This window comes from Megachile rotundata, chromosome 6, assembly GCF_050947335.1.
Source record: "Megachile rotundata isolate GNS110a chromosome 6, iyMegRotu1, whole genome shotgun sequence".
Classification (NCBI taxonomy): Eukaryota; Metazoa; Arthropoda; class Insecta; order Hymenoptera; family Megachilidae; genus Megachile; species Megachile rotundata.
In genome coordinates, this window is record NC_134988.1 from 18,998,627 (window position 1) to 19,025,445 (window position 26,819).

Sequence of the window (26,819 nt, forward strand, 5' to 3'; positions counted from 1 at the left end):
CCCTCTCGCTCCCTTTCTCGACTCCACTAACCGATCGAACAGTTAACATATACGGTTTGAGCGGATACGGAAAAAAAGGGTAAGTGAGGATGATTAAAAAAAATTTGGCGAGGCTCGATTAAAAAGCAGTAAGTATAGGTATATTTAATAATCGTTAGAAAAGAGAAGAACGGACGAAATAACACAGATTCGCGGTCGGCGGGTGAACACAATGCGGTACTCCACGATTCGAGCGTGCCACGCGTTATTCGATCACCGGTGAATACGAACGAGTTATCGACGCAATTCAATTTCTAATGGTACGCGTGCCAAAATAGTAAAATCGGTAAAAAATTGTGTCGATGCTTCGTCGGTGTTCGCCGGACACGCAAGAGAAAAATCTTTGGGAATGATTTTACGATCGCGATATCACAAGGATCTCGATGATCCCGCGTTCTAAATTCGAGATTCACAGCCTTAATCTTTGCTCGCACCCAACGGATCGAGTTCGATGTCTGTCTTGAATTGTACGCGCTATCTAACCACGCTACGATGTCGCAAGAATCTCGTTCTAACTTTCACGAAAATCACCGTGTTGTAGGTCAACAGCCGTGTTCATCCAACGGTCAGCCCTACGACTTGATTCCGATCCAGTCGCGTTGGAACTTTCAAACGATAAAAGAAAAAGAGAATTCAGAGGCGAAGGCAACCTCGCGCTCTCGTCGACCGCCACTATCTCTCTACTCTCTACACTCTACGCTCTATACACTCTACGCGTTAAACTTAACCTCAACCTTAATCTTGACCTTAATCCTTAATCTTAAACTTGATCTTAAACTTAAACTTAATCTTAATCTTAATCTTAATCTTAATCTTAAACTTAATCTTAATCTTAACCTTAATCTAAAGCTATTATATTAGATACACGATCCGTGTACGTAGAACACTTGTTTCTTATTTGAGAACGCAAATTAATTTAACAACGCACCACGTAACGCTACTAATATAATTGCTCTTATCGATTCTTATCGATGCGCCATCGTCGTTACCGATAGTCAATATCGCTGCCGTACTTTTTTCCTGCTATCCTCCTCCTATCCTCGTTACTTACCTACTTTTATTTAATAGCACAGTTACGCTAGTCAGTTACGCCGTTACCGTTGTTCTACTTACAAGTCTTTCGTCTCTTATCGCGTCTGAGACAACGTCACGATACAACGATTTCAACGAGAAAGGGTAACGTTGTTGCAAAACGCATTCGCGAATCGTAAATTGTACAGTACAAACGTCGAATCGGTCGTCGGGTTTCGAAGAAAATTCTTCAGGTCCGTACGTATAATCAGGTCCGAAGGTACTTTTCCTAAATATCTAGTGACTAAACGCAAATAAATAGGGCGCAAGAAGAGGGGTCGGCTGTCCAACAAGTAAATCGTAGGAGCTCGCGGGAAAGAGTAGGTACGAATCGAAGGGAGAAGAAAGCGATCGTTGGTCGCGGAGGCGCGTTTAATCGTGGAGGATCGAGAGAATCGGGGAGGAATAATAAGATGGGGCTAAGTAGGAGCGGACGAGAGGCGCGAATGGTTAAGAAAATGATCGAATCGGGTCGCACTAGGAACGACTACCGTGCTCCGTAGATCGTCGTTGGAGCGTGCAAAGCAATGCGGGGGTGGGGAAGAATCGCGCGTTTTTCAGTGACTACCGATATTCCGTAAAATTGCACCGAAGATCGTATCGTTGCTCGAATCCTCGATGATGTTCAAGTTTCTCGGTAACAAACAAACGTCGAAAGGGTCGGGCGTGACGGTGACACCGGCGTTACCGCGCAAGCTCGGCAAGGACGCGCCTTGCGGCGATTTCAATTCGAACGTGTGCATCAACGAGCTAAAGAACAAAAACAGCTCCATACGTGCCAATACGTCGCCCAAGCACATGCGTCGGCCGGCGCCGAAAGGCATAAAGTATTCCGGCTTTTCGACTTTACCTTCGGCCGAGAGAAACCGACTCGGCCGAAACTCGTTCGGCTTCTCCCAAAGCTCCGGATCCATGTGCACCGCGTGCAACAACGGCACCACCTGCGTTCCAGCCGGTATCGTGTAACCGTGCAGCGTCACGTCCCTGAAACGATAGTACGGTTCTATTTCCGTCCGCTTTTCCGCAGCCATTTATCGATTTATTTAAATCGATTTATTTAAATCGATAAATAAATAATTACCGTGTGGTCGCGTGAGTGGTCCCCAACGGCACGACGCTCGACCTGCGAAGAACTTCGAGGATCGTCGCCTCGGTAACGGGAAGAAAAGGCAAGTCCTCCAAGGCGGGCATCCTCGATCTTCCCACCACTTGATCCAACTCTTCTTGAACCGCGGCTGCCGCTTCCGGATGATGAAGCATCAGAATTATTGCCCATTCCAACGTGGTCTTGACCGTTTCCATACCGGCAGAGAACAGGTCTCCGAGAATCTGTTGCATCTGACGATCTATAGAAACCGCGTAAATTTAAAAAGTAATTAATGAGTGGGAAAGAACTGGGTGGCGAAATAGCAAAATCGATCGTGCACGCTCACCGTGATTCTTTCCTTGAAAGAGTAAGGTCGCGCGTCCTTCTCCCTTCGCTCTTTCGATCTCGAGCAGGTACGCATCGACCAAATCCCGCACGGTACTTTCGTCGAACGTCGCGCGGTGTTGATCGACCGTCTTCTGAAAAAAATCTGCCATTTCCGCGCGATTTTCCGATATCTTGTTTCGAATCTTTTGCAAACACGGCAAGTACCGCATCACGGGAATGAAATTCACCGCAGCCATGCTACCGAACAGCTTGAAACCTTCCTCGATCAAATCCATGAATCTTTTGAATCTGTCGTCTCCGTGTTGGAAACGCACTCCCATTATGAGCGAGCAGATCACGTTGCTGATCGACATTCCGAGCGAAGCCGAAACGTCGGTCGGTGTGCCCCGTTTCGACGCCAGTCCACGAAGGAACGTCTTTACTTCGCGCTAAAATTCAACGCGAAACCTCTTTCAGTTTCTCCTACATATACTCTCGAATAGACTAGAGGCGAACGAGAAAATAATAGAGCGAAAGGGAAGCGAAATAGAAGCGAGGAAAAAGTGCAAGCAAGAAAAACGAGAGATTTCGAAGGCCAGTACGTATCGCTCACCATGATTCTCGATTCCATAATTTTCTTTCCACCGCCCATATAGGTCATGCCGAAGCTTCTGAGTTTATCGTGAAGAAATTTTCTTTGTTCTTTCCACATAGCACCCTCGGTGTTGATAATACCTACGAGAAAGAAATACTCGTAAGAGCCGGTATAATCGAAGCGAGCCACCTCGCGGAACGAGCGCGCGAATCTGGTAAGCTCGAGGAAACGCAAAAGCTCGGCGATCGAAAGAATACGCAGAAATCGAATAAAGGTGAAACGGATTGAAGCGGATTAAAATGGAATTAAAATGGAATTAAAATGGAATTAAAATGGAATTAAAATGGAATGAAACGGAAACGAAAATGAGGAAAGAGAGGAGAAGAGTGGGAAAGGAGGAAACTCGCAAAGACAGCGAATCGAGAGATAAAGTTAGGATTATCAGAAAGCGAGAGTGGCACGCGCGACGCGATGCTGGTGCACGCTTAGCGCTTACCGTATCCGCCCAAGATGTTGATGAACTCGGTGTGCGGTCTGCCAGTGAACTCCTCCCGTCGAAACGTGTCGCGAATCGTACGATGATCGCTAAGAACGACCACCAGTTGCGTTCCCAGCCGAGCACTGAACATCGGACCGTATTTTTTAGCGAGTTCACCGTACTGAAGATGAACGTCGCCTTTCAGAAACGGCAAATAACCGAACACGGGCACACCCCACGGGCCAGGTGGCAACGAACGAACATACCTAAGCCATTGCAAGCACCTAGCCACCAACAACACGCCTACGAACACGAGGAGAGTACAAAGGACTTCGATTCTCGTGCCACCCATAGCCCTCCAGGCCCATTGGGCCGCGTGTTCGACGAACATCGTGCTATTCGATTACGATGTAACGATTGCGGCGTGCAGCGGAACAACGTGCCGCGCAACACTTCGATTCACGAGCTTGCGATCGAAAACTATTTCCGACCGATCCTTTCGCTCTCGATTCCTCCACACTTTTCTCGCTCGTCTATCCAGCGTTTTTTCTATCTTCTTGCTTTCGACTTTCCACTTTGCCCTTTTTCTCACGTTCTTCTTCTTCTTCTTCTTCTTCGCGCTACTGTTCTTCGCACCGATTCCCTCCGATAACTTCACGCACGCTCCCGTTTCTTCTTTCTCCCCTTATCCGTCTCGTCGTCTCTCTCTCTCTTTCTTCTCCCCTCTCCGATTTCTCGACCCTTTCGAACTTTTACACGATCTCGTTCGCCACCTTTTCCGTCCTTCCGTTTCTCCTTTCGACTTCGTTTCGCTTCCGCGTCGCTTTTCCTTTCCGTTACTCCGGCTGTACGAAGTTGGACCGGAGGCGCATAAAAATTTCCGTAACTCGACCTCTTTCGAACGCGAACGCGATTTTCCTACTCGAAACGAAGCTTCCGAAATTCGCGGCTATAAGTATCAAAGCCGATTGGGCTGGTGGGGCATAATCTGGAGGGGAACACGCGTCGAAGAAGAGAAGCACGGACAAGGGGGGCCGGCCGGGTGTAAGAGGACGAAGGGTAGGGGCCAGGGGCGAGGGAGAAGGGGGTGTTGTGCGGAGAAAAAAAAGAAGAGAGAACGAGATGGAGAACGTACGCGTCCACGAGCGTGCGACGCGTCCGTAGTCCGTATACGTCCGCGTACGCGCGAGATGGAGAGTACGAGTAGGGGGGTGGCCTGTCAAGGAATCCTCGAAGGCGATTGTACGATTGTACGATTGTGCAATGATCAGGAAGATGCGCGCGAAACGCGTAAACCGTAGCGAGAGTAAAGCAAAACGGAGAATCGAATCGATCGAATTCACCTGTTGCGTCCTGAAGCGACCGAACGACGAGGAAACAAAGTCGTTAGGTAAAGGAAAGGTAGAGTAAAATGAAATCGGGTACGGTTTGAAAAAACGAGGAAGAACGAGAGCGCGGAACAAAGGCGACGATAGCGGAGGTGTCGACGCGAGACAAGGGAAACGAAACGAAAGCCTCCGGCAAGTCGTCGAGGGGGTGCGTAAGTATACGCGTAATGGGAATAAGCGAATAAACGGTGAAGAAGAAAATTCGTCGCGTCGGGGATCGAGCGCGGTGAGAGGCGGAGGCGAAGAACGAGCAGGTGGAGGAGATGACGGAGGAGGAGAAGGAGTAGGTGGTGGTGGAGGAGGAGGAGCAGGAGGAGGAAGAAGAGAAGGAGAAGGAGGAGAGAAAGAGAGCGAGGGTGTAAAGGAGCAAGGGGAGAGAGGAGGAGGGAATAAAGATGAGGGGATAGGAAAGGAAAAGAATGAAAGAAAGAAAAAAGTCGGTCACAGCCGCAGCCGAATTTACCGGCGCTCGCTACTTCGTGAATCGTGCGAGCCACGGAAAGATTGAGTGTATACTAACATACACCTTCTTGTCCTTGCCCGTCTTATATAGTGACTCATCGAGTACCGGCCCCCCAGTGACTCTAAATGGTCCCCCGGATGACTCCCGATTGCCCCTCGATAGTCGGTGAATATGGTGGGGCAACGGCACAAAGAGGAGCAGGAGACGATCGCGAACGAACGGAAGGAGCCAGGTAAGACGGTAGTCCGTCGGCCGTCGAACGAGATACCGCGACGCGCGAAACTCAGTGGGGGTAGAGCACGAGTCTTTCCTTCAGGATAGTGGATCGACGGAAGTCGAGGATGCGAAGGCGGACTCCGCGGTTCCTACGTCTCGTTGGTCCAAGACCACGAGGTCTCCTGTCCCGCCGCTCCTTGGTGGGAGGGATTCGGGCCCCCTGCAGGGATTCGAAACTGTCACCCTGTAGTGGGAGGGGGCAGGGGAGGTAGTGAACGAGGTGCACGAGGAGAAGGAGAAGAACCAGGAGAAGGAGACGAAACAGGCGAAAGAGGAGGAGGTGAAAGAGCAGGAGGAGAAGGAAAAGGAGGGATCGCTATCACCGAACCCAACGGTGCCTCTCCGTTTTACTCGCAAAGGATTCGCTTCGGGTCAACTAGTCTCGCGCTCCTCTTTCTCACATTTTCGCCCTGGTCCTCTTCTTCTTCTTCTTCTTCTTCTTCCGCTTCTGCTACAGCTTCGTTATCCTTTCCTCTTCGTTGTTCGCTTCTGCTTTTCGTTATTCGACGAAAAAGAACGAAGCGCGAAAGGCCGTTCTGTACCGCAGGGATAGGAGATACGCGCGATAAGATTCGCGATGATCCGTCGTTAAGGTCATAAGGTCGCGTAATTGCTCGCGATCACGGCAACGCGCCGAGAGAATCGCGCGTGAAATCGAACGGCACGAAAGAGCGAACGATTAAAGAGACGTTTCTTACTCGCGTACTCGTTTAGCGACGACCGCTGACACGGAGTCGGAGACTCGACGTTCGGTGAACAGTCGCGGTTCTTCGACGCGGTCCGGTCATTGACCCAGTTCGTATTCTTTCTCGATAACCGTGTCCGGTTTTCACCAGGGACGATACCAGAAATATCCCCTGTATCGACCAACCCGAATGTCTCCTCGAATCACGATGTTTCCGTGTCCGAAGGGAAACAAGCGTTTCGTTACGATCTCGTACCGTTTTCGCCAAATTAACGATAGACCACGACGATAGTCCGTTTCCCTTTTCTCCTATGATCTTTGCACTGTCGCGATACCGACAAAGCCTTTCGTACAATGTACAGAATGACATTATCGGTTTATGCCAAATAAATATCGTGCGAAAATATTCGAAAGGAAATAAGTTGGGCTCGTGGAGTCGTTGAAAAATCATCGAAATCGGTCGATGGTTCTCGCGAAGGTAGCGCTAACGCGGTAGGTATATTCTCTTTCCAGGTTTCCTGTTGCCGCGTTTCAGAACGAGTGCGAATCGTTCGAGTCGGTTTACAAAGTCATCCGACTGCAACGCGATTATATAAAGAGTCGCTTACACTTGGCAAAATTCGATTCGCTTGGCCCGTTCGAGTCGAATGGCAAACGTCCAATCAACGGTTTTTACCGACGTTTCTTCAGTTTTTTTTTTTTTTTTTTTTTACGTTTTCTCTATCTATCGAAGAAAATTTCTTGATCCGCGAGTGAACGAAAACGCGTTATATTAGCAATTTCATTCGACGAGATAAACTACGCTAACGCGACCAAGCATCGAAGGAATACGCGCATCGACTCGGATTCTGCGACGAAAGGAAAATGACTCATCGATCGCTGCCGAATCAATGACACGCAGAATTCGTTCGAAATCGGAAAGTGGTATCGTCGATCGGCTCGATCAGGGCCAATCGACGTCGTTACATACCGCTTTTGGAGCTAAATGTTCGAGCTACGAAAGCTTGCATTGTACGAACGTCGCGTGTTCTTACGCTCGGTTAACCGCGTTCTCTCGTACCTATATCGACGTCCGAGATGTTTTACAGGTATCGCGAAACTTGAAATTGGACGAAACGCCGATACCGACAACGAAACTATTCCGGAAGAACAGGATTCAGCTTTCGCGATTTCGATCGGACTCGAGGCAACGTTCTCCCTTTTTCTTTCTTTCGAGCGTCGCGTCGTCCCGTCGTTGATCGATCCTCGGTTGTCGTTTCGGAGTCGATATCGTTACTCCGCAACCGAATAGTAGCCGATCGGATAATCGCGTCGAATAAAATACGAATAGTAAATAACGAACGAGATAAGAGAAAGACGCGAATGGGAGAGAGCTGGTATGCGGTGCACTCGCGTTCTCGTACTATTATAACTGTTACGGACAGTGAGCACGCGTGCAGGTAAACGTGATCGATTCTTCGAACGCGTGCATACGCGAGAAACAACTTGCTCGCGTAATCGAGCCTGCAATTTCTGATTGTTTACATACGAGGGCATTGCCCGGATGCCGTTTACCTTACGTACATTCCAGGTGTTACCACTCCCTCCTTTACCTCCTCGCGATTCCAACCTCCTACCGCCTCCAAAGAACCTACGACGGGCATACGAACCGCGTACGACCCGTTTGCGTTCTCGTTCGCGTTCTCGTTCGCGTTCGCGTTCTCGCTTGCATACCTACGAGCAAAGCACGAGACGCGCGAAACGACACGGGTGTGTATTAACGCGAATTACGTCGCGTGCTAGCGACGGATTCTGGGCAAAGATCGACCGCTCGCCGATATCTAATCGACTCCTCTCGATTATGCGCGTACACGAGCTTCTTCGTACCTTTTTCGTTCCGACTGAATTACTCTTTCGTCGCGGCCTCGATTTCTCCTCGAGTCCGAGCAGAATCCATCCAGTTCGTCGACGAGCAGGAATCACGAATAGGCGCGTCTCGTTAAATCGTCGCGTGTATAGATCACGATCCAGCACGAAAAGGATCGTTACGCTCGGAGCAGAAACTGAGGAGCGGTCGAAGGGAAGCGGAGCGAACTTTGAGCACGCGGAACGCGAGAAAAGAGAAAAGAGAACGAGATGAAAGAAACGGGTCCGTGTCTCCGAGACTTTTTAGCGATACCTACGCCCGCACATAATCCACCTTCGAGGCGGGTTTCCTTTCTAACGGCTAATAACGGACTCCGACTCGGTTCCGATACGACGAGGCGGTTTTCGACTGTCCGTTATTCCTCTTTCGGCCCGTCTCCCGAATCCTCACGGATAGCCCCTTTGAGAGCTTCCTTCGGCCCGTTAGATACCGTACCTCCGACTCTCGGCTGAAACCGTCTCTCTCGTCTCGACACGCGCTTACGATATATCTCTTTGTACATATGTTCTACACATAGAAGCGGTATGTACAGTTCCTCGCTCTCTTTCCGACGATAGTTTCGGAATCTTCGGGCCGTAACGACCTTTCGGAGTTATTCACGGATGCGCTAATCGGCCGAAAACTAGTCGAAGATGAAGAAGAGAAAGATGCGCGAACAAAAGGTATGGGACACGCGAGTCTCGCAGAGGGTGCAAGGGTAGGAGCACGCGACGTATTGCGAGCACGTGCGATACGTGCGAGTACGTAATGCTCGGGATAATGCCGGGTGAAGGACCGAACCATGCATCGAACGGATGAACTGGTTGTCCGATAGCCGGTTGTCCGGTTGGTCGTGTGCTCGTGCGCTCGCGTGCTCGTGTACTCGGTTGCTCGATCGCTGCTCGCCCGTTACCATCACTGACCACTGCCAACGGGTCGATAACCCGAGACCTCTTTTGCAGCCGAAATTTTCGAAGCTCGCTCTAGCGTATCGAATCGAACCTGCCACGCACTCTCTTTCTTTTCCTACTATCCGTTCGTTTTTTACTCGCTTGTCTCGTTCGCGTTTCGATCGGGAAGCAAGCGCGACGTCCAACGTTTACTTCTATTTCGATGCGAGGAAAAAGATGCGGGGAAAAAAGAGAAAAAAGCGAAACGAATACGCGTCCCCGATCATCGATCGTCGCTCCTAGCTCGATTACGCTTTCCAGCCTAATAGATCCCTTCGAGGGTTACGTAACGAGCGCGACACTCTCCGTGGTTAGCGAGCACGCGTGGCTCGTTCGAACGATGCCACACGGGACACGGTATCGGTCGCAAAAATTACCGTTCTCTTCGTTCGTCCTCGCGAATCGCTGATCCTACCAATTCCTCGATTCACCCTCGTTCACCCGCCTTGCGTACTCGTTGCGTACGCCTTCGCCGCCTGCTCGTCGCGATTATTCGAATTCGCTCTATTCGCGCAATCGCGAAACGCGCGCCTAAATTGCTTTGCAAACTTCGTTAAAATGTTCTCTTCTTCTCTCCTCTACCTCCCGGCCAGCTTGTCGCGTCGCGCTGCGTTCTTTCATAATCGGCCATCGAGAAACTCGGTAATCGCTTTCTTTCCCCTATTCTTCCCCTTCGACCTATTATTTCATTTCGATCGACGCATCGCGTTATGCTCGCCGAGTCGCTACGAACGATCATCGAATCCACGAATCTGACAAACGGTCGATGCGATGACACGTGACGCGTTACGATCGCACCGTTCCGATCGACGCACGACGCTTAGAATGATAACGACAAAGCGGAACGAGGCAAATAACGCTAACACCTCCGAGCTCGAACGAGAGCCGAGGTGAACGACCGGTAAAGTGGCATATAAGTGCCGTACACAAAGCGTGTTCCAGTAGGCTGTACGCACCGCGCTCCGTTTGGTCCTTCCCTCTCCGACTGGCCGATTTTCGTACCGATCGATCGAAAGTTCGACACTCGATCCTGATTCGAACCGGAACAAATCTGATCCCGACCAAATCGGGACGGTCGCGACCCGTTGCATTTGCCAATCGACCGTCGAGCAAACCGCCGACAAAGAGTATCCGTTCTGCTTCGACTAGGAACCAGCCGACGAGTATTCCCCGTTTCCTTCGAAACCTCGATTCGACTTGGAAAAGAATATCGAAGAAGAGTACGAAGAAAGCGATTAAGTAAGAAAAAAGCAAGAAAAAAAACTCGTCGAAGTAAAGAGAACGACACTCGGATTACGATTCCGAGTTGGGATCGAGAAGCAAAAGGAGAAGAGGAAGAAGATTGCGCTATTTCACAGCGTAGAAAGACGCGTGAATCGAGTCGAGCCATATCGGCTCGAAACAAATCGAATTGAGTCGAGTCGAGTCGAGTCGAATCGAATCGAATCGAATCGAATCGAGTCGTATCGTATCGACGAGCGGTCAATGCTCGACTGACCTCAACAACAGTAAAAGTGACAAACGGCTCGGCTTCTCTCGCGTCGAAGTCGGTCGCGGAACTTGATTTCTCGATTCTCGGTTCCACGCTCTATCCTATCGAAGCGATCTGTTCAAAGTCGATTTTAGGTCCCGATTTGCTTATCGGTAAAAAATATGCTAACGTTGTCCCGCGCGAGCTTCGACGACCGTCCGGCGAGCAAACGCTACCGTGCTTGAAATTAGAAGGAAATCGTTGCATAACGCAACGAGAAATACACCGAAATATTGTTACTCTCCTGTCGCGTCGCGTCGACCTTACGGGCAGAGCTTTCGCGTTCGCGGCTTCAACTCGCGCTTCCGTTCCGATCGAATCGTGATCCTCTAAACTGTAGAAAACCTGTACGAATGTTAATTAAGATTTTACGCGTGATCCCGTTGAATTTCGCGTCGTCGCCTTTTGCCTCCGTCGAGCCGTTCCTATGACCAGCCATTTACATTGATCGATCGATCGGTATGCGACGTACTGCGCACTCGCTCTTACCTTTCGGATCGCATGATCCAAACCTTCGAAAGGACGTTGACCGGTGTTGTACCAAGAGTACGGCAAGTGTATCAAATACTTACGCAGCCACGCATTACGTCGCGTGCATCGTGTGTGCGTACGTAAAACGCAGAAAGACGCGACATCGCTCGCGAACGCGTACATAATGGAGAAGGAGAAAAAGAAAGGGAAGGATAACGAACGAGAGGAAAAAAGAGAGACAGAGTTTTCTCTGCTATGCGTAGAGGCCACGTGCCTCTGCCTCTTCTAATACAGGTACTTGTACGTATACGCGATACAAACACTCGATTCGAAATGGAATAGAAGAAGAGTTGGCGCGGTGAGCAAACGAAATCCGAAGCGAATAGGAAACGCAGAAATACTCTGTTCGTCGGTCTGCGGCGACCAACACCCTCGCCGAAACACGCCATCGATGCGTCCTCGCGTTCCGTCTACGCTCTTGGTCAGCTGAATACGAGATTCCCTGTCCCGTCGTTTCTTCCCTGATCGCTTTAAATTCCTAAGCTCGAGCTGAAAATTAGTGCCGCGTTAGTGTCTCGGACGAAAAAAAACACCTCGCTTAACCACCGAAATGCCGACGTTCTAAAGAAAATCCCATCTTCCGAGCATGTTTTTGCCCTTTCGAGATCGCATTCTTCTCGCGACTTACCCTCCGCGACTTTCGCTCGGTTTCTTCGAAGCCGAAACGGAACGATCGTGTCCGCCCTCTTCGTCGAATCGACTCCTGTGCGCGAGAAACACGATGTCCAACGACCCTGACGAGCCAATCGACGTTACGTCATCGTGGCGACAGATATAGAATCACTGTCACTTTCAGTGTAAGTAAGTAAATACGCAAGCGCAACTCATAATCCCTCCTTTGTTCTTTCCACGTTTCTACCTTCGATTCACCTTCCTCTCTTCTCCTCTCTTTCGCTCTAATTTACTCGGTTTTACGCTCTCTCCCCGCCTGGCCAACGAAATTATTCTATAAATTAGTCTATAAATTAGTCTATAAATTAGTCTATAAATTAGTCTATAAATTAGTCTATAAATTAGTCTATAAATTAGTCTATAAATTATTCTATAAATTAGTCTATAAATTAGTCTAGAAATTAGTCTATAAATTAGTCTAGAAATTAGTCTATAAATTAGTCTATAAATTAGTCTATAAATTAGTCTATAAATTAGTCTATAAATTAGTCTAGAAATTAGTCTAGAAATTAGTCTAGAACGCGACAGAACGAAAGAGTCTGCGCGGATGAGAGGAAGAAATCGAAAGGCGCGGAGTTCGTAATTGCGCGCAATTGCGGTTACGTTCAATAAATAAGCAGGAATGGGATATCCTTGTTGTCAGCGTATAATTCCAGGGACGAGTTACGTGGCATCGAACTCGACGAGTTTGTTGTTAGACTCTAACTCGGTTGCGCTGCTGCACGGTATACGTCGTGCGATACAAACATACGCGATTCAACCGCACGCGATCGTGGACCGATCTATTTTCTTCCAGCTGCGCTAGCTTAACAGCTAATCAGATAGAAATCTAACGTCCCATTGACGATTCGCGTCTCGCGCCGCGAACAAAAGGAATCGTTCCGAGGGCTGGTTGGGCGCAGCGTCAAATAAACATGTCCGATCAAAGAGAAGCGGACACCCATAATCGTATGTATCTGGGTATTTAGGTAGTCTCCGTTTGGTAACCTTGGTTATAACCTCATTTCGAGAGTATGGCGCACGCAGAGTCGACTCTTGAACCACGAATCACGAGCAACGCTCCTTGTCCGAGGTTCGATCAACGAACTCGTACTCTCGTCATTTTAAAACTCGGGGAATATCTCCGACTGTTCGCGAATATCTGTCCCACCGGTACGATCAACGATTTTTCCCCTATGCTTACGTATCTACGCGCACGCGCGCACCCGATCCCACCTTCGTGCTTTCGAAATTCGTTACTTTGCTTTTACGTAACATTCTTTCGATTCACTGCCATTGCTAATGTCCGTTTCACGAAATCTACAAATTGTCCACGCGAACGGCCATCTATACCCGCTTCGCCGTCGCGTCGACTCGATAAAATCGAGCAAAATGAATGAACGCTGGATATCGATCCTCGATCGTGATTTGTTCGACGAAACAGAAAATCTGTAACCTCGTCGAAAGACGAACGATTCGGCTGATGAAAATTTACAAGTTCAAAGCATATTCGAAGATGCCGCGGCGTTTAAGCGTGGTGCGCGAAGCAAACGCACTGCGGGCGTAAATCGTTGACGAAACAGAAGATTGGTCGTGGGAGAAAATGACAGGAAGCATGATCGCCTTTAAGAGTACTCGTTGAACACGTAACGCATTTCCTGGTCGAGGATCGTGAAAATAAAGGTGATAGAATTCGTGGTTGCGAAAACTTATTAATAAACTTGAAAGTTTCGTTTGGTAACCATCGATTACGTTATTTCTAGTTAACGCGAAAATCTGAAGCACCCTCTTCGAAACATCCTGTCCGAAGCCGAGCTGCCTCTTCGAAACTCTGTCATCGTTGCATCAACGACCGAACAAATTCATGTCGAACCGAGGGAACGTGCATGGATGCTGCTTCGGGTACAGCATCGATCCATGCAACGACCAAAGTAGCTGTAGCATATCGGCGACGCCAACGTCTTGCTACGTCTGCCCTGCAAGGTCTCCTCGGCAGATTCGTTCAGCAGGCCCGATTCCTCGACCGACCAAATGGATACCTTGCTGCATTCGTAAATACAATTGTCCCTGTGCGGCTCACGCGAAACCCAGACCTTTTATACGTTTCACCGATTTTGATTTACTCTCTCAATACTGAATCGTAAACTTGCTCGATGAGCGAATAATCGCGACACACCTCTCTTAAGCTGTTCAACGGGCAACATCCTACTCGTACCCTTATCGAGTCGCGCGAACGCGCGTAAGATATACGAAAGCGAACATGATCGTTACGAGCAGCAACGATATTTTAGTAATCTTGGAAACGATATTGCGCATCGTGCTACTACTCGGAAGTCGAAAAATACTACTGTTTGTCAATTTCTCTTGATTCCGTGATACTCAATAAACTTTCCGAACTTCTCTACGAATACTCCATACGTTTTCCTTCCTAACCGATCGAACGAATGCTACGGCCGATTCGTTTCGCTCGACGAGGAATTTCCAAGAAACGCGGATGAACGAGTCATCGCGACGAACAATAAAGGGAAGATACACGATACGTACGCGCGTCCACCGATCACAACCTCGACAAACCACTTTCCCTTTCCCCGGCTGTAGTAGTTCCGCGCCGTGCCACGCCGCTCTGCTCGTACTACGTGGACGCGGAAGCTTCGCGCCACGCTAGATCGATCGATTAACCCTGTCTCTGCTCTCTTTCTTTCCCCTTCTCGATACAAATCTGTCCGAGATGACGCGAATTCGAGAAACGATGCGGTTTCGTACGCGCCGTTCAACACTCGACGCACCCCTCGTTCGGCGTACTCGTTTACCCTTGATCGAGTTCTTTTTCCTCCTGCTAATACATAAAAAATCTTGAAAACAGACGTTTAAAATACGAGGAGGCCGTATTTTAGTTCATTCGCGATTCGCTCGCTAAAAATTCAGCTTCTACCAAAAATCTAACAGACTGCTTTGCATCTATAGAGAGTTCGCTTTCACGCCCGCCGGGCTTTTTCGTCATTTACCCGGTAACTATTTCGGTCGTAATTCGTAACTCGAATCGAGGAACTATTTTGGAAACGGCCGTTAAACCTGTTCGTAGGCATTGCGAGAATTTTACGTGTAGCTCGATACGCGACGCTTTCGTTCCCCGAGCGTTCAAAAACTACCTACATTAGCCGTGAATGTAGACGGAATGGAAAGCTCCAGAATCGTTTCTTTCACATGCGTCTACTTACATGCATGTACACGCGTAGTCGAATTCGTGACCTTGACCAACGAAAATCAACCTTTACCGCGTAGTCGAACATCTTCTGGTTCGCGCGATTCCACGGCCGGCAACGATGCCGATGATTTGAATACGGACAAAGTCGTCAGCTTTAACTCGACGACATAGTTTTAGATCGAGCGAATGCACGAACACAACGAATACAGGGTGGAAAGGGCCGCGATACGTGCGTCAAGACGCCTGGCGCCTACGTATCGAGCGGTTAGAAACCTGCACCGACACCGCATCATCTTGCTCGTATTCGGAAAAAAAAGAACGCGGGCATACGGCCAAAAACTGCCACTGCGGACAAACGTGTGTCAACCTATTCTCTTGGGATCCTTCCGAGACGCTCGTTTTATCGCGCTTTTCGCGAGAGGAGAAAACGATGGAAGAAACCGCAGGGAAACGTAACGAACGAAGAAGAGAAACGGAAATCGACGACGCTGACTGTTATCGATGACGAATGTCGCTGTCCCGGTAATCTCTGGCAAATGCCGGTACCGATACCGACGCGAGTTTTGATACATCGCTCGCGATGATACACCTACGATCCATTGCGTAACACGTTCAAGTCACCACACGCACGGACTGGGTCTCACTTTCAGCGTGTCAAGGACATCGGCGACAGACCCCGTCGGCCTAATTCCGCAAGATCGTTGCCAGGACGAGCGAACGTTATCGTCATCTTAACCGATCTACTCCTCTCTCTTTCTTTTTCTCTTTTTCTCTTTTTCTCTTTTTCTCGCTCTCAATCCTCGGCCTACCCTTCTCGAAATTCTATTTCAATTCCATTTCAATTCTATTTGAACGGAAGCGGCGAAGAAACCGAACGAAAATTTGTCGCCGAGAATGCGTTGAAAATGATCCTAGTCGGCGAAAGATGAGTAACGATTAACTTGGGGAGAAAGAGAGAAAGAGAGAGAGAGAGAGAGAGAGGGGAGGAGGAGGAGGAGGTATTCGTTATTCGCGCGCGCCACGAACAGAGATTTTCTTGGCTCACAGGAAAGTACCCAACGATAGACGCGTTGTCCTTGACACGACGCGAACATACCGTGGTCGTTGTCGTCGTCCCAAGTATTCGAATGAATTTTACTGATCGGGCGCCGAAAGTGAAACACGGACTGGCTATTTAGAGACAACGTGACTGGAAATTTTTTGGTCGAATAACTTGTTGGTCAATCGACGAACGATCGCCACGACATTTTCCTTCCTGATCGACCTATCTTTCTCTATCTCTTCCTTTCTCGGATCGAACGCTCGATTGGTCTAGGTTAGGAGGCGTTTCCCTTTTCCTGATAGGCGACCGATCGCTTTCTATCACAAACGCATGAAAAGAGAAAACCATCTTCGGAAAGAAGCGCGTACTCGTAAGAAAGATAAACGTCGTCAACGTTGAGATGCCAGGTTCGCCGGTTACGTAACGTAGAAATACGTTACGCGTAAAAGTCGACAAGATCGATTTGAAATAAAGGTATATGGAACGAAATAGCGCTAGCGCCAGCGAAATACGGCTCTCGTGACACCCGATGGAAATTACGTAATTCGCAAATCGCCGTACACGTATCTTTCGAAAGCATCCGTTCGTTGGTATCGAGGAAACTTTAGTTGCCGTTGAATTTCTGTATTCCTCGATGATTCTGTTAAGCGACGATACGACTCCGATGTCAGGATATACCCTCGAAACAAGGAAATTCCAAAGACACAAGAAAATTTCAAAGTTCGCATCTTGTAAGCTATATTCTGTAACCTGTATGCCAATAAAATACCGTCCTCGGTATCGTACAATATCTTGTTACGAATAACCCGTTTCTTCATCGCGTCTACGCGTCGCGCGATTCGATGGCAAAATCGTTTCAAAATCATCTGTTCGCGTGTCGTAATCCGTGTAACTGCTTGATCTTGAATTCCATACGTGACGTTCCTCTGTGCGAGCCGATTTTCTTCCTTCTACACTCGTCATCGAGTCGAAGCGTACGTTAAACGCGGGTGATCTCGTACAGGTTCTCCTATTTAACCGGCTACTGCAAAGCGTAGAATCGTGGAATCCTACGATTTCGTCGTTGCATATTTATTAGTCACCGCGAACGGCAATGATCCACATAATCCCGTATCGTCGGACGTCATCGCGTCCCATCGTCCACGGATCGGTTTCTGCGTTGCTCTTGCGAACAAATGACGAAACCCGTCGAAAGAAATTAGATAACGCGTAGAAACGCAAGAATGGCCGAACGAAACAGCCGATCGAGCAGTTTCTCCGAACGAGCCTCGTTCGAACAAAAACAAAGGATGAAACGGAGAGAAAATCGTAGGAAAAGGCATCGCGAGTCACGAACAGACAAACGTAATCGGTGCAACTCGTTTCTCTGTTTTCACGATCAGGTTTACCGTCAGACACTTACTAGCCGTGTCGCTGACACTGGCATTGGCCTACTCTCTCCGGTGTGGTTCGTTCTCCCGGCTTACCTTCGTAGTCTCGCTTTCTTTCGTATCCTTTCGTCTTATCGTAACGCGTTTTATCCCTTCCCCGTCATTCGGATATAATCGTGAACAATTTCGAAACTCGATCGAATCTCGAAGCCAGGCTATACGGCACGCGAACCGTACGATAACGAACACGCTCGAGTAAGGTTAAGAAAAAATCGGCAAACGTACCGAATCGAATCGATGTCGCGGTACGCGAGAAAGGACCTACGTCCGCTTAACGATACGGAGCCTACCATCGCTGACTCGTCAAATAAGATCGGACTGAGAGACACAGTCATCCGACAGAGGCAGAACGCATGATACGAATCGATAACATACGATCGAATAAATAAAGACGTTCTCCGAAAGATCGGCCGCGAGAAAACGATACGGCCGTTTTTCGATACGACCTAGTTTTCAGTGGGAAAAGTCGTTCGTTTCGTGTACGTTCCCGAATCGAAAGGCGCGCGCAAACACGCGCACATTGCTACGAATGCCGCTCGAGCCCGCGACTGCCCGTCTACCCATTATTCGCGTATCGATAACTTACGCGAGCACGCGAGTGTATACGTGGCCAACCGAGACCGAGCCGATGGGTAGGCGGGTAAATAAGCACGCGAACGTGCCGTCTCCGATCGGAAACTTTTCTTCGAGTAATCGTGGTTCACGATCGTGGCAACGATCAAGGATCGAAAGCAAAATTATCGAACGTAGCTTAGCGACGGGACAGCCGGTTCGAAAGCGGTTAATCGTCGTGGCTTTCGTTCGAGGACGTCGAAAAGTTCGGAACAATCGAGGAAACCGAGCCGTCGAGACGCTTCGGTACGCTACGGGACGCGACGCGGTGCAACGACCGGCCGTCAAGTAGGTCGGTTGTGGGCGCACGCAATCGTCGCAACGATTTTGAAAAAGCGACGTTCCACTTTTACATGGGAGCACTTTCACGGTCGCTAACCCCACGGCAACGAATCTTACCTTGTATCCTGTATATTTTGCGTTATTACCTATATCGTGTCGCGGCAGCCACCGGGACACCGTGTTTTCTCGCGTTCGCTACTTTCCAACGAAAACGTTCTTTTCCTTCGTTTCCAGTTCGTTTCCAGTTCGTTTCCAGTTCGTTTCGGATGCGATCGATGATACCCGATAACTACCTATACGCATCGTTTCTAATAGAAACCGTTAGACACTCGACCCGATTAATCGATCAAAGGATTTCGCCGATATTACGATCGATTAACTCTCACGTTTATTCCATTACTCGCCGCGAGAAAATTACTTTTCTCGACGCTCAAACTTCCTACATACTTTTATTTTACGATATTTTCCCGAACACGAATTCTCCCTCGGCAATAGAATCTAATCGACTCGCTCGATCTCGTTGCAACGGTTTCGCGGTACCCTGCATTTCAAAGGTTTTCCGAAGCCTCTCTTTGCGCGTCCGAAACACGTCCACGTTTCATTGTTCTTCTGCCTTTTTAATTCGCTCCGGATAACGGAGAAATATACAATAATGCCGTAACTTCGACGAAGCATCTTTTCTATATACGATATCGTAATCGTGTCGCGGGAAAACATTGTTGCTCAACCTTGACACCGCTTACGAATCTTCTGGACTCGCGAACGTACGCGCTATTCGGTTATTAATCGATCGCGTACCGTCGCGTCGCTTCGATCTCGTCTCGCGATCGACCAGTCGAATCACTCGATGACACCGTATCCAATTCGAGTATCTATCGTCAACCGTAATTATTTATTCGCGTAACATGTAACTCTACGATAAAGACCGATACACCGCAACCGCGATACAACGATCCTAATTCTCGAAGAAAACGACGTTTCGAATGCATTCTCACCCGTTCTTCGACGAAGCACGGTATCCCAGCAACGTTTTATCCATTTCCCTTTCGTCGATCAGCACTACCTCTTTCGGACAAGCGCGTTTCGTTTGAAACGTTTCAAGTCGTGCTATCGGATTCGCAAAGTTCGTAACGAATAACCTTCGTAAAAGAAGTAGGTCGTTAAGACTGTTAGCGAGAGTATTTTTTTGTTCGGCAACGAATATCCGTACCGTTGTTCGAACGGTATAGCGATACTTAGTTCGAAATTATAATCGAATACCGAGATTCGTCGATTCATGTTCGATCTCGATCCGATCAGATCCGATCGAACGATCGTAGGATCTTCGAGTCGTAGAGGGTGAACGAGAAACGAGAGGGAAATAAAGTCGAAGAGCAGCAAGAGACGGTAGTGCGGATGCGCGACGCACGACTGCATGCGCCGCTGCAGCGACGCCGTAGTACCGCAACCCGCCGCGCCGTCCAACCTCGTCCCGGCGCCACAGTCTCTCTCTCTCTCTCCGTATGTGCGGAGCCGGCTCAGCATAGTTCGGCTCAGCTCGTTCCTATCTTCCTTCCCTTTAAACTGTCCGTTACATCCGCGACGCTTTTGGCACATTCTTATAAAATGGTAAGTCATGAAATTCCAGTCTATCCAGTCTATCTGTTTGTGCTTGTTTCGACGTACGCGCAGCTGTCATTGTTCGATGCTGATTCGAATCGTTTCGTCCGTTCGACGCGAAACTCGCTGAAACCGTTCGTCGAACGATACTCGATAATGACCGCTGTCGTATCCGCGATCGCGAATCGTCCCTTTCGACGAATTACTCGAAAGCGACTTTAACGTTTAACGAAGATCAGTTACCGATCGTACTTCTTCGCTAGTTTATTCGTTTGACTTTGACGCATCGTACGGCGACGTGTTTGCGCGATCGGGAAAGCAACGCACGCGCCACGGCGCAACGGCGCGACGACGCATCGGCAGGACGGAAAAATGAATAACGAAAACAAACCTGAAATAATTTCATTCGAATGTTCGCCGAATAACCGCGAGATAGCACCACCTCCTGACATCGCGGTCTCTCGATATCGAGACTGCTATGTCGCGTCGCCTCGTTTATCCTGTGACGAGGAAACGAAATTTCAATCGCACTCGATTTCAAAAATACTCCGATATCGTAAAGGCAAACACTTTTTTAGGTACTCGCCGATACAAATTTGACGAATTTAATTCACGACCAACAGCAACAGTCACGGTGGCGACAACCTCAACAGCAGCAGCAGCTGGAACAGCAACAGCAGCAGCAACAACAGCAGCAGCAGCAGCAGCAACAACAACAGCAAGAACATGAACGACAACTATACCAAGATAGACGTGGATACGAAGGTAGTAAAGCGATATCGAAAGAACGAACGGATCGACGATGCAAATCTATCGAAAATGGAAATTCGCAAGAGATATTCGTGACGAATCTAGTGGACGGAGAAAACTTATGCTACAGTTTAGCTCTCGTACGAGGTCGAGCACCGACCGCGTGCGGCTTAATCACGGTGAGAAATCAAAAGAACCAAAGTTCCGAATGGCCGATCGTTGCCGGTGAATTTCGTGCGGTGGTTGAATTGACGCGGGGTCCGAATAAATTGGAATTAGAGGCAACTGGAGTCGGAGCCGGGTTTGGGTTTGGACTCGGCCAGAAGAAAACGCTACTTTTGATCCACGAACCGAGAACAACGCGGTTACGAGTAACACCCGTTTACGTGATCTGTGCCGGTCACGATGGATATTTTCAGGGTCCGCGGAGCGAGGATCGTTCGCCGGAGAGCGCCGCGACCAGGATAGGTTTGGCCGCTCGACTTTTGCAAACTCTCACCGCGGAAAAGTTACGAGAAGCTGGTTACGGGAGGAGAACGTTTCAATTGGAACGAGACTTGGACGGAGCCGAGTGCTTGGTAATGCATAGTACGCTCGACGTTGATCGAGCGCGCGGTATGAATCAACGAGGACTCTGGGAATTGATCGCTCGAGAATTAATGACCGGTCCTCTGGCATCGAAGGATAGAAAATATCTGGCATTTCTTTCTTGCACGAGATACCGTGGTGCACCGAATCCGCGCACTCACGAAGATACCCTCTCCAGAACACAAGGCCACGTCGCGCTCGGCGGTGGAGGATTAGCATTGTTCGGTTCGGCCTGCCTTCATACCTGGCCCACCTGTATCGCTCAGATATTACCGAGATTCCTCGACGCTACCGTCGTCGATACCGAACAGTTAATGGACGATAGCAATTATCGCGGCACGCACGCCGGATGCCTCGCCACGACTCTTGGCTCGGTTCTCCACGAACTCGGTCACACCTTTGATCTCGGGCATACTCGCGAGGGCATAATGGGTCGCGGATTCGATTACGTCGATCGAGTGTTCGTCGGCCCGGCCGGAATCGATTGTAATCGCAATCCGCTGGTACGAAAAGATCCTCAGCACACGACGATCGCGTTGACCCGACCGCTCAGTGTCACCGTCACCGTTGCCGTGCAACAATCTTTCGCTCTTTTAACTGCTCCTCGAAGAAGTCGTTTACGTTCCGAAACCTCTCGACCTTCCTCTTCCTCTTCTTCTTCCCAAAGTCCACCGCGCTCGCTCGGACGATTATCCGCGCCCGCTAGCCCAGAACTTAATAGGTCTTTCTCCAACAGTCTATCGCAATCTACGCTCGAACAAACCGCCGGCCTTTACAATTTAGAAACAGATCGAACATTTTGGACGCCTTCTTGCGCTGCCTTTCTTGCTTATCATCGATGGTTCAACGACCAGACGGACAACGTTTTTACTCGACCATTCCATGACATTGAATACGACGGGAAAAGGTAGTAAAACGAATTATCTCGAAATTTTCCCTCTTCTTCTTCTTCTTTTTTCTTCCCTTTCCCTTTCTATTTCCCTTTCTCTTTCTCTTTCCTTTTCCCTTTCCCTTTCCCTTTCCCTTCCCCTCCCCCTTCCCCTTCCTTCCCTTTTCTTTCTTCGTTCATCATCCCTCTTTTCGCATATTTTCTTTCTCATCGTCTCTTACTTAAACAATTTTTAATTTATTTCAAACAATTAACTTTCAATCAATTTTCATTGAACTCTTTGTCTTTTGTTATCGCAGGAACGTGGTTAGATCACGTTTTGGAGTACGAGTTATAGAGCTCAGGGAAACATCGGGAGAAATGGTAGTTGGTTCCCGACAATTTCCAGGCTCTCGACCACCCCTGGAAGCGTTAATTCCACCGACTTCGCCCCGCTGTATCGCCGCTTTGACTCTCGTCGCTGAAGATTCAGCCGGCAACATACTGAAACATCCTCTTCCGACAGCCTTTTAAATGCTCTCGACCCTTTAAAGTTTTTCGCGCTTTCTTCTTTTCCTTTCTTCTTATCGTCCTTAACGCTTCGAACTTCAACGTACTACGTTTCTTCCGTAGCCGTCGATATTACCGATATTATTAAGTATATTTATTTAATGTGCTATGCTCGAGCATAAATATTCCAGATTTTATCGGCTCTCGCGAAAAATATTTTGATAGCGTATTCGTTACAAAACGAAAAAAACTACAATGTTCTAAGCTAGTCCTTATCTTCCTAGTGATAATAGATGTATTGAAGCGAACGAACAAAAGTTCTACAAATAGATGATATATTAGAATAAGTATGCGTGCATGTTTGCGCATATGTGTGTGTGTGTGTGTGTGTGTGTAAGAGAGAGAGAGAGAGAGACAGAGAGATATATGCCTTATATCTGTTTTCATGTATTCGTAAAAGTTTGAAATTGTATAGGAATTTTATACGATGCTACCAATCATATATTTTAATAATTGCTGTAATATCTTTTGTAAATAATCGTCCCGCTCGCAATTTTATCAGGCAAAACTAGAAATACTCGAGTAAATAATACATCGTCGACAAAAACGTTTGTATGTACATACGTACAGGTGAATGAATGCATAAATAATTACAATTGCAGTATAGAATAACAACCGCACGATTGATCCGATCGGCGAACATGTTAACTTTCGATGTACCATATGAAAACTAGGATGCCTCGTCGAATACGATAGTACAAGATACACGGTGAACAGGAAAATTAATATTATAAGGTGCTCGATTAGCATCTTACGATAGTAGTATTATTAATCGTTAAGAGAATCTTAATAAAAACGAGAAATCATATGGTGCCAGTTAAACGAACACGATAATCAAAATATACCTGCAGTAAATATTTGTACGTGTTTGTACATTGTCATTTTCATTATTATCACCGATATAGTCATCGCTTTCGTTTTCGTCATTTTCCTGGTTTCATCGAACATAGCTATCGAATTGTTCACAAAAAAAAGAACGATAGACAATAAACGGAATTATATCCAGCGATTGTGACATTTTATTGCTTTTTTATTTTCAAATCAGAAATTTTATATAACGTATTATAACTTGAGCATAGTCAGCGCGCACGATATAGTGAACACAAGGAAGAATTAAATGCGTTCGTATAACTTGAATTATTTTTATAATTATTCAAACTACTACATCGATACTAATGTAAATAAATATGTAGTATAATTGAAATTAGGTTAATTTTGTAGTACGCAAGTATGCTGTCACCTACCTCGAGCAATGAAAATTACCAAGGTATGCTAGAAAGTGAAATGAAACTTCTGTTCCCAGAAATCGTTGATGAGAAAATAAGAACTCTCGAATTTTTATCCGCGGCACGTGGCATTGTACGTATCATAGGTACGTATCGTGTGCGTTACATTCGTACCTAATATTTTCATGGACATAACCCATATTGACTAAAAATATCTTCAGATAAACTCGGCAAAGTTTTTGCTCCTGTTAAACATGATATTCAGGGTAACATTGACGTAAGTTTTAAAAACACTAATCCAATATTGACAGATACCAATTTATACACTTAAATTTCGTTCTAGAAACTCGCTAAAAGACACGCAATGGACAAAAAAAAAAATACGACTCTACAGGACATGATTTTAATCGAGAAAGCTACCGAAGTCAATTTAATTGCTACGGATGCTTTAATGTGGTTGACCCGGTACTCGTTTTACTATGCCCTTGTTTCTTTTCCCTTCTTACATCTTCCTTCTCGCTTTACACGATTCGATTCGCTAGATGTAATTGTACCTTTTATATCTAACGAATATTTTCTACGAGATAACTTATGCAAATTTCTTTTACAGAGGATTACACATGTTATTATTATTTTTTGAAAGTATCGTTGAAGATACTAAAACAGGCACACCAACGGAAGATTTAGTAGCATTTCTGAAAAAGGCTTACAAAGAAGCCTTAGAACCGTATCACGGATGGATGGCACAACAACTTTTTGACGTAAGTTCGTATTTATTCGCGAAGAATGTATACGCGTAAAAAATATTTCATACATTTTTCCAGTCGGCACAGTTTTCTCATTATATTTTTTATATCTTTTTCTTCTCGGTTAAAAGATAACTAAATACGTTCATTAAGCAAATTTGAAAGGAAAGAAAAATATGAACGACATTTTAATCCCTAATACTATGTTGAATGTATTGATCAATGTATTAATTATTTAATCAAATTTACTCTTTGTTTTTCAATAGTTACTTTCGCGTATGGTACCTACGCGTTCGCAACTCTTACGAGCACTTACCAATGAACAAGATGATACGCATGGTATTCTCATTAATGACATGGAAATCTACTTGAGGAATTTGCGACATAATGTAACAGCGATACAGTTATTTTATAAAATTCATAATCTTGAAAATATACCATAGAATATACTAGTAGTTAGCTTTGTTGTAGATACACGCTTAAATTATTTACTACTAAAGTATGTTTCGTCAGAAATATGCATTAACATAAAACTAGGATAAATATCATTTTTGACAGATATAAAACGCTTTCGATTATTATATTATATAAAACTTACAATGTCGGCAATAGTTTAAATGGTCTTAAACTAAAATAAAGTTCAAATGATAAGGACAGCAGTGAAAATAAAGTTACTTATTACCAAATTCGTCTTTGTTATGCGCGTATCCATTATATATCTGCAGCAAATAAAACGTTTTAGCACGATAATTTGCTAAATTCTTGAGAGCAAGTACACCGGTAACAATTTCAATCGACAGGACAAAAATCATGACACGATTTACGAGTATTTCGCTAAATTCTGACAGTATCCCACGATCGAGAAGAAGAAACATCTCTAGAGGAAATCGTATCAATATTGAAATAAACCAGCAGCTTGCCAATTCTGGAATCTGATAACAATTTTTTCTTTACGTCTACAAGCTTATATCGAATGATCAACAAGATAAAATAAAATTACCTTTCCAGAAAGATTTCCAACATACCCCAAATATAATTTTAGAACTTCTGATATCGATGATATTGAAAATACCATTACAGTTATCAATTTGTAAATACTTGTTAAGTTATTGTACTATAAAATAATTAAAACAAATTAATAATAGCTGTTATAATAATGACAATTATTCTATAATAATCGAGCGACAACTAAGCATATGCTGCAAAAATAACACGATATTTACTTTAGCATCCAAGTTTACTATAACGATCAATAGCCATGCTGGAAACAACCAAAGATTTACATATAAGACCATTTGAAAAGGTAAATTGGATCTTGTTTCGTTACCTGTAAAATATTTTATTCCATTTCAAACGAGTGAACAAACTTTGTTTCATAAATGATATTAAATTACTGTTATATTTGTGTACATTTCACCTTACCATTATAATACATTGATTTAGAGAATGTTTTACTTGTAATATTTGTTATTTGATGTTTCCACATTTTTTTCCTTCATTAAGATGGAAACATTAAATTAAAGATATTGTTATCATCCCTAAATAATCGAGTCAAAATATGATTGGAGTAAAAATGAATCAACATAAATACGTATTTTGATTACAAAAAGATACCACGCGACCATACTCTCAGGCGTGCAAATAATTAATAAAAACAGTCATTAAGAATGATCGAATTTCTACATATTCTTTATAATATGCCCTTTACAATATGATATATACATATATATTATACAGTAGAAGTATGTAATATGTAATACATACAATCACTGTATCTCGAATGTTCCCTATTGTTTTCTTCCCTCTCTTATACTCATCCTTCTACATTTGCTTACTCATGATATACATAGATACTACGAAAAAAAAATAAGCCTTTGCAACTATTAAAACGAATATTAAAATTTCACGTTATTTTCGTATAATGCGATGATAAGTCTTTTAAAT

At 46.2% G+C, this 26,819-nt stretch overlaps 4 protein-coding genes across 8 annotated transcripts; 2 read left to right on the forward strand and 2 right to left on the reverse strand.

Moving 5' to 3' along the window:
* Positions 1-118: 118 nt before the first annotated feature.
* On the reverse strand, positions 119-20,711 carry Cyp18a1 (Cytochrome P450 18a1). Of its 2 annotated transcripts, none has more exons than XM_012287266.2 (5): positions 20,519-20,711; positions 3,138-3,259; positions 2,544-2,973; positions 2,192-2,456; positions 119-2,094 (listed from the first exon to the last, which is right to left on the reverse strand). In XM_012287266.2, the coding sequence occupies exons 1-5, from the start codon at positions 20,577-20,579 to the stop codon at positions 1,668-1,670; spliced, it is 1,305 nt and encodes a 434-aa protein (XP_012142656.2). In that variant the 5' UTR covers positions 20,580-20,711; the 3' UTR covers positions 119-1,667.
* LOC100882738 (uncharacterized) lies at positions 19,314-23,912 on the forward strand. 2 transcript variants are annotated; one of them, XM_012287270.2, is made up of 3 exons: positions 19,314-20,136; positions 20,751-22,372; positions 22,654-23,912. In XM_012287270.2, exons 1-3 carry the CDS (start codon positions 19,924-19,926, stop codon positions 22,865-22,867), a joined length of 2,049 nt encoding a protein of 682 aa, XP_012142660.1. In that variant the 5' UTR covers positions 19,314-19,923; the 3' UTR covers positions 22,868-23,912. The 2 variants fall into 2 exon arrangements, with proteins under 2 accessions (XP_012142660.1, XP_012142658.1); XM_012287268.2 differs by having other exon boundaries at positions 19,315-20,136; positions 20,706-22,372.
* On the forward strand, positions 22,915-25,330 carry LOC100882626 (pleckstrin homology domain-containing family A member 8). Of its 2 annotated transcripts, XM_012287271.2 has the most exons (6): positions 22,915-24,024; positions 24,125-24,275; positions 24,351-24,406; positions 24,473-24,594; positions 24,740-24,890; positions 25,142-25,330. In XM_012287271.2, the coding sequence occupies exons 2-6, from the start codon at positions 24,134-24,136 to the stop codon at positions 25,316-25,318; spliced, it is 648 nt and encodes a 215-aa protein (XP_012142661.1). In that variant the 5' UTR covers positions 22,915-24,024; positions 24,125-24,133; the 3' UTR covers positions 25,319-25,330. The 2 variants fall into 2 exon arrangements, with proteins under 2 accessions (XP_012142661.1, XP_003704299.2); XM_003704251.3 differs by lacking the exon at positions 22,915-24,024 and having other exon boundaries at positions 24,112-24,275.
* Positions 25,062-26,769, reverse strand: LOC105662707 (transmembrane protein 17B). Of its 2 annotated transcripts, XM_076532419.1 has the most exons (5): positions 26,640-26,769; positions 26,298-26,413; positions 26,099-26,202; positions 25,876-25,989; positions 25,437-25,807 (listed from the first exon to the last, which is right to left on the reverse strand). In XM_076532419.1, the coding sequence occupies exons 2-5, from the start codon at positions 26,359-26,361 to the stop codon at positions 25,547-25,549; spliced, it is 543 nt and encodes a 180-aa protein (XP_076388534.1). In that variant the 5' UTR covers positions 26,362-26,413; positions 26,640-26,769; the 3' UTR covers positions 25,437-25,546. The 2 variants fall into 2 exon arrangements, with proteins under 2 accessions (XP_076388535.1, XP_076388534.1); XM_076532420.1 differs by lacking the exon at positions 26,298-26,413 and having other exon boundaries at positions 25,062-25,807; positions 26,640-26,719.
* Between the last annotated feature and the right edge of the window lie 50 nt (positions 26,770-26,819).

What these genes read in the sequence shown, in the direction of transcription:
- LOC100882738 (XM_012287268.2), top strand. Translation starts at nt 19,924, where the DNA reads ATGCGCGACGCACGACTGCATGCGCCGCTGCAGCGACGCCGTAGTACC. An exon ending in TGGCACATTCTTATAAAATG is followed by an intron (nt 20,137 to 20,705) that starts GTAAGTCATGAA and finishes ACACTTTTTTAG; the next exon opens with GTACTCGCCGATACAAATTT. An exon ending in ATTGAATACGACGGGAAAAG is followed by an intron (nt 22,373 to 22,653) that starts GTAGTAAAACGA and finishes TTGTTATCGCAG; the next exon opens with GAACGTGGTTAGATCACGTT.
- LOC105662707 (XM_076532419.1), bottom strand. Translation starts at nt 26,361, where the DNA reads ATGTGGAAACATCAAATAACAAATATTACAAGTAAAACATTCTCTAAA. An exon ending in TAGTAAACTTGGATGCTAAA is followed by an intron (nt 25,990 to 26,098) that starts GTAAATATCGTG and finishes ATTATTTTATAG; the next exon opens with TACAATAACTTAACAAGTAT. An exon ending in TTGGAAATCTTTCTGGAAAG is followed by an intron (nt 25,808 to 25,875) that starts GTAATTTTATTT and finishes AATTGTTATCAG; the next exon opens with ATTCCAGAATTGGCAAGCTG.
- Cyp18a1 (XM_012287266.2), bottom strand. Translation starts at nt 20,579, where the DNA reads ATGTCAGGAGGTGGTGCTATCTCGCGGTTATTCGGCGAACATTCGAAT. An exon ending in TTCGAATGAAATTATTTCAG is followed by an intron (nt 3,260 to 20,518) that starts GTTTGTTTTCGT and finishes TCTTTCTCGTAG; the next exon opens with GTATTATCAACACCGAGGGT. An exon ending in TTATGGAATCGAGAATCATG is followed by an intron (nt 2,974 to 3,137) that starts GTGAGCGATACG and finishes GTTGAATTTTAG; the next exon opens with CGCGAAGTAAAGACGTTCCT.
- LOC100882626 (XM_012287271.2), top strand. Translation starts at nt 24,134, where the DNA reads ATGCTGTCACCTACCTCGAGCAATGAAAATTACCAAGGTATGCTAGAA. An exon ending in TGGCATTGTACGTATCATAG is followed by an intron (nt 24,276 to 24,350) that starts GTACGTATCGTG and finishes AAATATCTTCAG; the next exon opens with ATAAACTCGGCAAAGTTTTT. An exon ending in GCTTTAATGTGGTTGACCCG is followed by an intron (nt 24,595 to 24,739) that starts GTACTCGTTTTA and finishes TTTCTTTTACAG; the next exon opens with AGGATTACACATGTTATTAT.